This window comes from Microtus pennsylvanicus, chromosome 4 (assembly GCF_037038515.1).
Source record: "Microtus pennsylvanicus isolate mMicPen1 chromosome 4, mMicPen1.hap1, whole genome shotgun sequence".
NCBI classification, from domain to species: Eukaryota; Metazoa; Chordata; class Mammalia; order Rodentia; family Cricetidae; genus Microtus; species Microtus pennsylvanicus.
This window is the reverse complement of record NC_134582.1, coordinates 138,204,866-138,217,819: the sequence shown is the minus strand read 5'-3', so window position 1 is coordinate 138,217,819 and position 12,954 is coordinate 138,204,866. Positions and strand designations below refer to the sequence as shown.

At 46.5% G+C, this 12,954-nt stretch overlaps 1 protein-coding gene across 1 annotated transcript; it reads left to right on the top strand.

Moving 5' to 3' along the window:
• The first annotated feature begins 390 nt into the window (after positions 1-390).
• Positions 391-4,562, top strand: LOC142849084 (uncharacterized). The gene is made up of 4 exons (XM_075971190.1): positions 391-395; positions 2,108-2,215; positions 2,622-3,627; positions 4,426-4,562. The coding sequence occupies exons 1-3, from the start codon at positions 391-393 to the stop codon at positions 3,502-3,504; spliced, it is 996 nt and encodes a 331-aa protein (XP_075827305.1). The 3' UTR covers positions 3,505-3,627; positions 4,426-4,562.
• Positions 4,563-12,954: the final 8,392 nt, after the last annotated feature.

The following is a 12,954-nucleotide window of genomic DNA, read 5'->3' as shown; positions in this document are numbered from 1 at the left end:
CTCATTTTCCTTCCCTTGCCCTCCCTCTGGTGGAGGTGTTAATGAGTTCAAACACCTATACGGGCAGCAGAGAATTCCAGGGTGGCATCCTGAACCCCTTATTTACTCTGTTAGCCGGTGGAGCCTAGTGAGGGACTGGCTGTGGGCTGCTGCTTTCTGAATGAGCCAAGGGTGCCCATGCCCTTTCCTTATACAGAAGGAAGCTAAATGGGAGCAGAATCACTTATTCTGAGATTACTATCGCTCACATCTTCAGACAGGAACGGACATAACTCTGAACTGGCTAATGTGTTCTTAGTAAGGGTCACTGAAAGAGTGAAGTCCCGTTGAGGACACAAGACAAAGTCTTGCTTCACAGTAGCTTCGTGGTTTAATAGTTAATACGCAACGATGTGGTAATTTTTTTTTTTTTTTGAGACGGGATTTCTCTGAACAGCCCTGGCTGTCCTGGAACTAGCTCTGTAGACCAGGCTGACCTCAAACTCACAGAGATCCACCTGCCTCTTCCTTCCAAGTGCTGGGATTAAAGTTATGAGCTCCCACCGCCCAGCATACTTTAAGAGTTTAATAGCCAACATAATGTCCCTTTACAGCTGTGATTTCACCTGATGTTCTCAACTCAACAAAATATGAAAAATACTGTTATTTATACTCACAGATTCTAGTAGTGGTCCAGAGACATGTTTCTCAAATCCTAGCCACATAGTCTTCTCAATCCAATAAGTCTGACATACACAAGCCACACATGATGTAACTCATAAAGTTATGAAAAGCATTCCCACGTTTTGGGGACATCATGATCATACCTGGCCGTCCAAGGAATAGGATTAAATTGGTACTTACAGACCACAAAAATTAGCACATAGTATGCTAAATGTTAGCTAATATGGTTATTATCGTCGTAAAGGCTGTTTGAGGGAGTATAGAGCTATATAAAAAAGAGCGAATTCTGGAACCAGACTCTGGGTTTGAGTCCTGCCTCCGACATAACAGTCTCCTTATGATCGACATGAAGCTCTCAGAGCAGCACCAACAGGGGATAGGGCTAAAGAGATGTTGGCTGCTGTTGTTCTTCGTTAGCTCTGGTATTTACACACAAAGAAGAATTTGCCTCAAGTTACATGAAAAATAAAGATAGAATGTAACATTTTAAAAAGACTTTATTTCTTAATTATGTATATGTGTGTGTTGCTCCAGAGACCGGAGGGCTTGTGTACCTAGAACTGGAGTTCCAGGCGGCTGAGAGTTGGTTGGTGTAGGTGCTAGGAGCCTAACTCAAGTCTTAACTGCTGAGTCATTCCTCTCTCAGACCCCTGGATATAATCTTGGTTCTCCCATGTTACTTTCTTTGGCAGAAATTTTGCATTCGTAGGGTATGTTACTTCCCCATAATTCCAAAATGAAATTTATTTCCTTTCACGGCTAACCTTTTATTCTCTAGTACCAAATGGAAACCCTTTTCCCCAAACCCACCTTTGTAAAGATCTACTGCGAAACCTTCTAGATAGCCTCTTCTGTTAGGCCCTCAGTTATGCCAGGCATGCGCATGGATGTGAACTTTTATCTCCTCTTATTCTCTAAGCACACTAGAGACAAACCGCTTAAACGTTGGATTTCTTTTCAGTTTTGTTGATTTAGCCAATAACAGGGTAGAACTAGATCTGCTATAGAAGATCTATAGAAGATCTGGGCTGCTCCGGAGTAAATTACTGAGAGAAGGCTTCCTCTTCTATCTTCTTCCTCCCTCCCTCCTTCCTTCCCTCTCTCCCTCCCTGTCTTTCCTTTTTCATTCTTGGCTATTGGTTAACTATTCTGGTCCGGAGCCGTCAGACCCCGCACCTCTCAGGGTTACTGAAAATGGTCTAGTTAATTTCCGTCCTTATCTAAGTGTGAAGGTTTGGTTGTGAATTCTTTCATTGTAAGGAACTATAAACTAAGGTTCAGGTTCTCCTTTACCAGTTCCGGAGAATGCTTTAAACCTGGAAAAGAAACAGGACCTTAGGCAGTGGGTGTGGAACGGGGAGGAGTCTTCAGAAGATAATTGCAGCAAAGAAGAAAAAGGTAGCACGTCCCACAGTGTCGTCTTGTTTTTGTTCTGTTCTCTCAGGATGGTGGTGACAAATGATCAGACACAAAAGCTGGCAGTGCTCTGCCAAAAAGAGGATCAAAATGTCCCTCAACAGCATCACCGAGAGGACAGAGACCGGGAGAAGGGGTGTGCATAAGAGGAAGAGAGGACTACGGTGACAAGGCGCCAAGTGCTACGGTCGCAGCTAGGTGCTCCTTCAAGGATCAGAGTTGGTGAGCCACCTCCCAAGAAGGGGTGGGGGTGGAAAGGGGAGGCTGAGGGGCGGGGCAAAAGGCCCGAACGGGTAGCCTCTGATTGGCTCACATTCTCTCGCAGCGTCCCCGGATTGGGCGGTTTGCAGCGGGAGATGTTGTGAGACGCAGCAGGGCGGAGCTAGCCGTTGGGGTCTGAGTGCTGGCCCGGGAGTGCCGTGTGGAGCAGCGGCCGCCGGCTGGGTCCCTGGGACGGGGACTGTGGGGACGGCCCAGCCGCTACCGCTGCTCGGTTCCGCTAGCCGCGCCTATTCGCTCTGCTGCTCCGCTGGCTAAAAAAGAAAAAAAAGCAACCACAAAAAATCTGAACGACACGTAGCCGCCACCACCGTGTCCCTGCTTACCGCAGGAAGCTACCTTGCAGTGGGGCGGGCAGGGACACTCCCTTATCTGGAAGCCCCACGTCCCGTAGCCTCTAGCCCCACCCGCTGCAGAAAAGGGGCCCCCGGCGCCCAAGACCTGTGTCCCCGCGGTCCCGGGCCCTCGGTCCCGCAGGCAGCTGCAGGGCTGTGCCTGCTCTTGGAGCGGCGCTCAGGAAGCATCTGGGGTTGTGAGCCCGAATCGGGGCGCGGGGACGAGAGGGACCGCGAGCGTCCAAGTTTCGGGGGCCTGGCGAGTACCACCCTGTCCTGGCCCATCTTCCTTCTCCAGCTTGACTTCCCGGGCCGGGTGACTGCAGACCGAAAACTCCTCGTCCCCGAGCGTCCCCCGGGAGGGGAGGGGAAGGAGGTGGGGTGGAAGGAGGTGGATCCAGAAGGAAGGCGCGAGCAGTCCGCCCCCGGGAAGCAGCTCGCGTGCCCGCCGGCCGGGACAGTCTCGCGCTCGGCGATCGCGGGAGCGGGGGCCCCGGCCGGCCCGGCCAGGCGAGGGGAGAGTCCGGCGGCCACCGCCCCGCCCCACGCCCTCCCGCGGCGCCGAGAGCCCGGGGCCGGCCGGGGCAGGTTGTGGCGCTGCCTGCGAGCGGACCCCCGTCGCCCGCGTCCTCCGTTGCGTGGTCGTCTCTCTCACCGCCCGGGGCTCAGGCGCGGGCCCGCGGAGGCCGCGCCCGCGTGTGAGCAGCGAGCGAACGAGGCCGGGGCACAAAGGCGGGCGGCGGGCGCCGGGGTCCGGCGGGCCGCGGAGGAGGGGCGGCGCCTCATGAATATTAACCGAGCCGCGGCCTAGCGCGCCCCGCCGCGGGCCGAGCCGCCGAGCGGAGCCCTCGCTACCCGCACGCGCCCGGGCCGCGCTTCCCGGGAGCCCGCGCCGGCGACCCGCCTCAGGAAGGGGCGGAGGAAATAGTGGTAGGTGGGTGGTTTGCTTTGCGCTTTTCCCTTTTTCTCAGGTGGCCACCCGGGAGGGCGAGCCGGGATCGGGGTGGGGGTGGGGGGCGCAGCGCCGACCTACGAGTTGCCGGGGCCGCGGCTCTCCCGAAGCATGCCCGGCAGCCCGAGCGGGAGCGGGAGCGGCGCCGCGTCTCAGCCGCGGCCGCACGCCTCCCCACCCAGCCCCGCCGCGGGCCAAGGAAAACAGCCGCCTCTTCGGGGGCGCGGGCCGGGGCGCAGGGCAGGCTGCCACGGGCGGTCCGAGTCACCCGCGGCCCCGGCGGCCGCCGCAGACGCCGCCGAGCCCACGCCCGCCCGGCTCGGAGCTGGCTTTTTGTTTGTTTGTTAGGGAGTTGGAGGGCGTCTGCGAGTCTAACCCGGTGCGGAGCAAACTTCGCTTAAGAGTAGGTATCCGGGTGCTGCAGAACGCGCACACTGCCTCGACACTGCCCAGGAAATGCAGCAATTAAAATACACTTGAACCGGGAATTTTCTTTTTTTAATTCATGAAGGCTTCATAGCAGCCGGGTGTGCTTGACACAGCCACAAGGGCAGTTCTGAGGTCTCGCTCTCTCGTTCTCTTCCCGGTGTTCAGGCTTCTCTCTCTCTTTTTAATTTGTGGCATGCGAGAACTGTTTCTTTCCTTTGCGTGGTTCACCATCGTGGACTGAGTAATCCATCGGATCGGGGAGAGGGGGAACTTGGTCTGGACTTGTGGCTAAGGCTAAAGATCGGCGCCTGGGGAAAGTTCACGTCCTTCATTAACTTCTCCCTGTTCTAGGAAGGATCCCCGAAAGCCGACGCCAGAGCAGCCCACTAGGATTTTTGTCTGCCTTCGAGTAGTACCGCTTGGAAGTAGACCTCTTCTCTCTGCCCTTGGCGTCCACCCGCCCTGCCAAGGAAACCTGTCGCCCCTGGACTCTGTCTGGAGCAATGAAGAGGGCGAATTCTCTTGAAGAGGGCGTTTGAAGGGGCTTCCTGCAAATCTTTCTTATCTCGCTCGTTGTTGGACCTGTCCCTTCCCTGCTTCGCCTCAGAAACCTGCTGTGGAATTGGCCCCCTTTTGGTGTGTGGTGGCTCCTCTTCAATGTGGACTCCAAAGGATTTGTCCCTTTACAGTTTGAAATGAAATGATGGCCACACATTGGACTGGTCTGCCTGAGGGAGATGGTGACAAACTCAAGGCCTGTGGGGCCGCCTCTGCCTGTGAGGTAAGCCAGCTAGCTGGGCGGTGGCTCGTCTGTGAGCGTCCTAAGAGAGTGGGGTCGCCTGCCGCTGGGCCTCCCGAGGGGGATTCTTGGGGGCCTTCAGCTGCTTGGTGCCAGTGTCCCAGTTGACCAGGAGGGATGTGAAACCTGGCCTATTTTTGTTTCTAGCGACTTCAGTGATTAATTAGCAGGAACGAGTCTCTGTTTTAAATGCCCACATCTTGGTTACCCTTTGGGCCAGGGGCATTCTTCCATCCACGAAGGCTGAGAAGCCTGAGAACAGACGGTTCAGCATCCATGTTCCCTTCAGTGTTTGGAGATGGAACTGCTTGGGGACTGCTTTATGTAACTCTTGTGTGTGCTACAGCCCCAGCGGAGAGGGCAGCTGCTGGGCTTTGCTGCACCTGGAAGCCAATGTTTTTGACTGATGGGGGGGGATCCTGCCTGCTAGTGGTGCTCATAGCAGCTTTGGGTGGGAATCGAGTCTTCCCACCGACAGTTTGAGCTCAGCCCTGGAAAACGCCTGTAGTGTGGAAATTCCAAGCTCCTGAAAATCCTGGCTTTGCTCTTGTTTTATTTCTGCTCTCTGAGACCTTATACAGCTCCGTAGTTCTCAGGGCTGCTCCGGGTGTCAGGTGGCTTGACCTGAAGTTCAGAGAACAGCTGGCTGGGAAGCACTGACGCCAGCTTTTCAACAATTTTTCCTTTCTTTCTTTCTTTCTTTCTTTCTTTCTTTCTTTCTTTCTTTCTTTCTTTCTTTCTTTCTCTCTCTCCTTCTTTTCTTTCCTGTTTGTTTTTTCAGCCAGCCGCACAGAATTTGTAAAATATCTATTCATTTATGGCATCTGCATGACCTCCTGTCTTCACCTGCCTTTATCCTCCTTGTATTTGATTTGGTGTATGTGGAGTTTATTTCTATGATGGATCTATTGTGCTTCATTTTGTATGGTTTCTGTGATTTGTTCGTTACTTTTTACACCTGATTTTTGAGGTGCCTGTGTCTTTATTGAGATGTCAGTGGTCACAATAGCAACATCTCCAGTGATTCCTCACTAGCTCACTGTTTCTTTTGCCTCTATTGCCAGTTTCCACATCTTGGTCTTCGGGACACGACTCCTTCTAAGCATTTAGTCAGTTCAGTTTTGGTTCAGAAAGCATGCAGAAGGCATGCGTCAAACAGATTACTTCGTGTGGGAGTAGTAAGTTTGTGCAGAGGGGACATTCTGTGTGTTAGCACGCAGTTTATTGGGCACAGTCTCAGGTTTACGTCTAGAACAGGTAAACACCTGCTTGCAGGTTAAGCATGATTAAGTCTGACACCACAATCCTCTGATCGCAGTAAACCATAATGACACCTTTTGGAAGACCTACCTACAACCTGGTGATTGCTTAATGGGCATTGTAGTTACATAATGATATATGCTGTGGTCCTAAAGCCTTATTTGTCATTGTCTTGTGAACACTTGAATTAGCATGCTCTTGCATTGTGTTTTCTAGAACTAACGTTTATTTGATAATATACATATGTGTGTGTTGTTATTGTTTAAGGGTTGCTCTCAAACCAAGAATTTAGACACACCTTGTACTTGTCTGTAAAGCAGTATGCACTTCAGTTAGTTGCATACTGGCTTTTATTGACAGTGGCAGTGTGTGTGTATATACATAAATATACACATGTATATATGCATATGTATACACACATGTATGTATATATGTATTTTTGAGGGCTGCAAAATTCGTTTTCATTTGGGCAGGTTTTTTTTTTGGTTGTGTGGCTATATTGTTTCTAGTTGGGAATAATGACACAACATTGTCTGTATTTTGCTAATTTAAAGAGTACTTGAACTTGGTATTAAATTAATTTGTTTTGGTTTTTTTAAGAATAGTCTTAGATTCTTTGTGCTTCAAGAAAGCATTTTCAAACCGGCAGGTAGGAGGTGAGGGAAGTGTGGTTTTACTGCCTGCAGTTAGCTGGGTGTGGGTTTCTCTCAGATGCTGGTTACAGCTTGGGAATATTTCTGAATACTAGAAAGGGAGTTGTCATAGTTTGGTTTGATAAATATTCATCATTGAACACTGCACTTAATACTTGTTTTTAGTTTTATTGGCAGTACTCTATTCTGTAATACCATCATTCTCCAATTAAAAAGGAAAAAGAAGAAAAAGGAGAAACAGCAACTATATTCCTGAATGTGTTTGAGTAGTAAATTGATGTATATTCTTAACTATCCAGGAAACAATGCATGTGTCTTGGTAGTAATGCTGTTTGTTAAATTACCAAAATGTCTAACAGTGTGAGACAGAAGAAACCAATTTGGTAATTTAATTGGCATTTCTTTCATGCCATATCTAATTATGATGTTCCATGTTCAGTGGATAAGGTCAGTTGCTTTGCATAAAACAGAGATTTCATGTTCCTATTAAACAATATAATCCACTTGTGTTGATAAGTATATTAATTTAGGCACCCTTCCTCAAGAATATATTGGAAGACCAAAAAGCAGATAACCAATAGTTCCCATAACTTAAGGAATTCTGACAGTTCAGAAAGTGTCTTGGTGTTACAGTGAGGATCATATAGATAGTGTTCTATACCATAGTACACAAGCTTCCTCTGTGCCTTCTCCTTTCCCCTTTGCGTCCCCTTCCCTCCCTTCTTATAGGCCCTGCCATGTAGCCCTGGCTGGTCTCAAACTCAAAGCAATCTTACATCAACTTTCCAAGCAGTGGGATTATAGGCAAGAGCCAGCAGGGTGGGCTTTAAAGATAAGTTTTTTAGTAATGGTTTTAATCAACTTGAACTATGGTGTGTATGTGTGTGTGTAAGTTTGGCTTGCTATTTTGTTTTATATAGACGCCTTTAAATGTTGTGATAAGATCATTCCATTTTCAAATTACTTAGTTTTAGTCTTCAAGGTTTAGTTTGTTTTTTAGCCAGAAGACTGAAAAGTTGCATTGATTTTTCCCCCCTTTCCTCTATTTTAAACACCAATTTCACCTTTTAGTTTATAATACCTAGTATTCTATAGTAATGGAAATTTTAGCAAGTTCATTGTTAAAAACTTAATTGTTATTGCTAATTTCAAACGCTGTGTCTTGCTTTTATTTTTTAAACTTTGGCTGAGATTTTCCTGTAACTAATGTATTTGTGGCTGATGAAAATGATTTGCTTGTTGATAATGCAGTAGTGTAAACACTATGATAGAGAGCTTTGGCTGTCTCTTATAGTAGTGCTTGTTCTGTTTTTATCCCAGGTTCCCTTGCTCCATCTTGGGTTCTTTATGTTTTTTCTTTTTTTTCCTCCTCCTCCTCCTTTTTCCATAAGATCCTTTTACTGTTTGCCCATTTCATATTGTATTAAGGCCTAGTTAGTCTGTTTCTAGTCTTTTATCCTTTGCTTTCTTTCCCAGGCTTCGTGTTTTCCTGTAGTTTTAATCTCTATATAAGTGATTCCCAGTATATAACCGCATCCCAGATTTTATGGTTGCCATTTTGTTGAGTTCTGAGCAGTGTTTCGGGAACTCCGCAGGTGTAGCCCGGTCACCTGCCTGCTGTCTGCTGCTTGCTCTCTTAGTCTGTTTACTTGTCTCAGTTAAAAACTCGGTGGTGAGTCTTGATTATCTTCTCTAAAGTTCTGTCAGGGCTCCACTCTAGATTGCTACCGCCACTGGGGTCACTTTCTCCTGAACCACAGAAACTGGTTTCTCCAGGAGGTTCCAGTAGCCCAGCTGTCCCTTTCTTCTCCCAGAGCTTAGTCTTCAGCGACTTCAGTGGTCGAGGCCACCCTTCTCCTTCTCACCTCTTTCTGTAGTTCCTATAATTGAACTTGTGGATCGTGGGGCAGGCAAGGCCTTTCCTTCAGGTCCTCACAGGTGTCTTTCACCTTGCCTGGCCCCCCACAGGTTCGTCATTGCCACCTTTATCTGGTTTCCACTTAGCCCTTCAGGCTTTTATTTTACACGATTCCTAGGGACGTCTGCCCTGACTCTCCAGGACCGTTTAGTTGCCCCTAGTGCATTAGTCCAAAACATGCTGTACTTTATTGGGAACAAGTGCTTACGGCGCTGGCCATTGCTGTCTTCTTTGGACTGCAGCCTCCATAAGAGCACAGATCATGTTTATTTCCACAGTGTCTGGCACGTAATAGATGCTCAGTGTTTGTTGACTAGGTGAATGAATACATTGGAAGGGCTTTACATTTCATTGACTGTTCCCTGGGAGTCTAGTACACTGGTTATTATCTTGATTATTCTACCTCATCTTTCCTTCCTCCACTGTCAATTTCAAGTTTTTCAACTTTCTTACCTATATATATCTCAGGACTCAGTTTGGCCCTCTTTTCCTCCTATGTTTCATGGTTTTGACCCAGGGTAGTCTCAAACTGGACGTGGAGCTGAGAATGACCTTGGATTTATCATCTTCCTCATTCCACTTTCCAATTATTGGGATTACAAGCACATGCCAGGAAGGCTGCTTTTCTCTTTTTCTCTATTGTTTTTGTTTTTGAGACAAGATCTCACTATAGAGCCAGGATGGTCTTGACTTTACCATCTTCCTGTCCCCCGTCCGTCCCCCCCCACCTCCCCAGTCTGGGATTACAGGTAGATGCTACCACGTCTGGCTTCCCTTTATTTGAATTTGGATGCCCACATCCTACTGAGCACTTGGAATCCATCTGCTCTTGGAGACTGAGTAATCAGGCAACTCCAGAGCCACGCCAGAGATTCCCTGCCTTCTGCTGCCCACCTTCCTCATTTGCTCCTGTGGGCATGCTCATCACAGGCAATAGCAGCCCTGCTCTGCTGACTCTGGAATGGCTCTTTTAGTGCATGCATGGTATGTATATTTCTTGGTTGATTTTTTTTTGGCTTGCTGAGCTGCTGTTTCTTCCTGTTGTAAGCAGAGCAGACCATTTATAAATCAAATCATGTCATTCTTTCACTCAGATTCCTTTAATGGCCTTTCGTTTCCTTAAAAATTAAAGGGCAGAGTTCTTTTGGTGACCTTCAGGGCTTTCCCCTTTGCCTTCCTGCCCTCACTTCCTGTTACTCTTCCCCTCATTATGTACTGGCTTTCGCAGACTTTTGCTCTTCTGCACACAGAGATGGAGCCTGGCGACCTCGAGCCTCCCGCTTGCTGTTCCCCCTTTTGCAATGCTCTTCCCCATCTCTTCAAGGCCTGCTCTCCTGTCTATGGCTTGTGCTCAGAGGCCACCCTCTGAATGCAGCATTGCCACCCACCCAGATGAGTGAACACGATCCTCCTACTGCTCCCCTCCGCTTCACCTGTGTCCCATGGATATGCTTAGATGATCTTACTTTTTGGGGGGGACACAGATAATGCATATAGAATATAAATGTTCTGAGTGCAGAGTGTGACTGTTTTGTTCATGTGCTCTTTGTGTCATAATATATTTTTTAGATGGATGGAGACGAGAAATTGCACAGTGTTGTGCAGTTTGTTCTTAGGCGTGTAATATGTAAATACAGTACGTTAGCCATGAAGTAGAAGTGCTTGTTCTTCAGGCAGCCTCCTCACTCTCTACCTTCCCTTCCTTTTCCCTTAAGGATTGCATTTTCATTAAGGATTGCAGCCGAGAGTTTGTCTTTTTTTTTCCCTTTGTATCTTTCTTGCCTTTGGGAAGTTGGTTACCAAGTTACAGTAACCAGGACAATATGTAGTGCAAATGAAGGAAATAATTTGCACCACTGGATTTGATAACAGACTCGTGGAAAGATAATCAGGGTGGTGGATGCTAAAAGCATATTGAAAGGTAATAGGCCGAGAGCTAGAGTGCTTTACCTGGCATGCATGGGGCTCTGAGTTTGAACCTAGCACTTAAAAAAAAGCAGTATGTTTATATTAACAATATTTCTTTAGTCAAATGATTGTCTATCATATGACTGATACTTATTTTATATTTTTGTTTTTAATATAATAGGCAGGCAAATTTAACAGCTGTTAATTTTGATGAGAATATAGAAGTAAGTTTTAATCCTTTTCAATTCTGAACTGCTATTTACTGATTTTTTTAAAAAAAAATAAGTTACATGTTACCAGTCTTATAAAATTCTGATTTCTAGCAAACCCATACTCAAAGCAATACATGAGCAAGCTTTCAGAGGCATATGCTTTATTCTGGGGTTGATTCTAGCTAATTATTGTACAAGACAGCACCATTACTTCATCTTAAGTGTTCCTCCATATAAATAGATCCAAAGCCAGAATACCACTCTGCCAAACATCTCTATGTAGACTTAGGACTGAGAGTGAAGCCTGCCAGCACTGAGAATAGTGCAATCACCCAAGCGCCTGTCACTGGGGCATCATATGTGAGTATGGAATTGAATGTGTTAAACAAGATCTTTCACTAGATAAGAGCCACCAACAAAGAAAATTTCTCCATAAATTATTAGTGTTCCTTAACATTCATTTCTCTTAACATATTTTGAAGTCTGTTGTGCTTTGATTTCATGTTTTAATTTGAGCAACTGTGGGTCAGGTAATGTACGAGAAAGGTAATACTCTCTTTTGTTCTTTGCACTATGAAGAGCTTTGTCTTATTATATTAACAATATGCTTGCTGATTTAAGGATGGGCAGGGCTAGGGCTGTTAGATGCACAGATGCTGTTATTGAATGCAGCTATTTTCTGCCACAGAAGGACCATATGGTAGGCACTTGTTTTTCTTTCTGGTTGATGTGATTAGAGTACTAAATGAAAGGTTACTGTATTTAAAGACTGTCCTAGTATTTATCTGCTTTTAATCGACCTTAAGGAATTAAATGTGTGAAACTATTATAAATAGCCTTCTGAATAGCTTTGGGGGAGAAAGACTTCGTGTAAGTTACCTTTATGGGTTCTGTGGCAAAGCACCTGACATGAAGTGGCCTCAGGAAAGACAGGTTTATTTTGGCTTAGAGCTCTCCAGGATATAGTCTATCGTGGGAGGGAAGGCACTGTGCAGAGAGAGAAGGTGCTGGCCACATTGTGTCTGCAGTCAGGAACTGAGGCTGAAGGCTGCCGGTGCTCAGCCTGTCTCAGTTGTGTCCTCTCTAGGACTCCAGCTCATGGAGTGGTAATACTCACAGTCTTCAGGTCTTCCTCAATTACAGTTTTCTGGGAACATCCTCATGAACATACCTAGCGGTATGTTTCCATGGTGATTCTAAGTCCAGTCAAGTTGGCCATGGAGATGAATTGTTGTATACATCTTCATGCAAAAGCTGCATTTTGGATTATTTTTATGAAAACAGTTTTGTAATTTGAAGTAGTCAAACTACAAACCATAGTCTCATCAAACCGAATAGTAGACAGAATAGTTTATTTCTTTAATAATGGAATAACAGAGGACAGCATTTTATGCTTTTAAAGTCATCTGAAAGTGGGCTTGAAAGATGTCTCTGGGGTACAGGCTCTTGCTATGTAAGCCTGGCAGCCTGAACTCAAAGCCTGTAAGCCATGGTGGAAGGAGAAGACTGATTCTCCAGGGCTGTTTTCTCACCTCCATGTGTGCACCATTGCATGTGCAACCCCACATCTCTCTCTCACACACACATTATAAATTTTTTAAAAATCTGAAAGAGAAATGAATATACTGTACTATAGCTTTAAAAACTTTACATGATAGAATTTTTTTGTTTGTTTTCTAGTTAATACAAAAAATTCCATTCTCATGTTAGGATTAAAACAATAAGTTTAAAACTTAAACGTGGTATTTCTGAATATTTGCCTATTTAAGAGAACACGGTTAGACAGACCAGAGCAAACTGTACTCCATTACTATTAGGAAGGCTATGTTAAAGACTTTATTGACTTTCCCCAGTGTCTGGCTGCTCTCCGGCCTTCTGTTTGATATTGGGTATGTTTGGATTCTGGCTGGGTTACTTGCTGCCTTTTGCCCTGTTGCTTATCTCAGCCCTGGATGGACATCTGGTGCAGCTGTGGGCCGGGCCGGGCATGCTCTGTCATAACCTAGTGAGCACGTAGTGTCTTGGCTTCTGGCTCTTTTCACTGCCTTCCTCACTAGGATAGCTTAGAGGGGCTTACATTCTTAATAACATGCTGATTATCACATAGCAGATGGGCTTAGTATGCTGGGA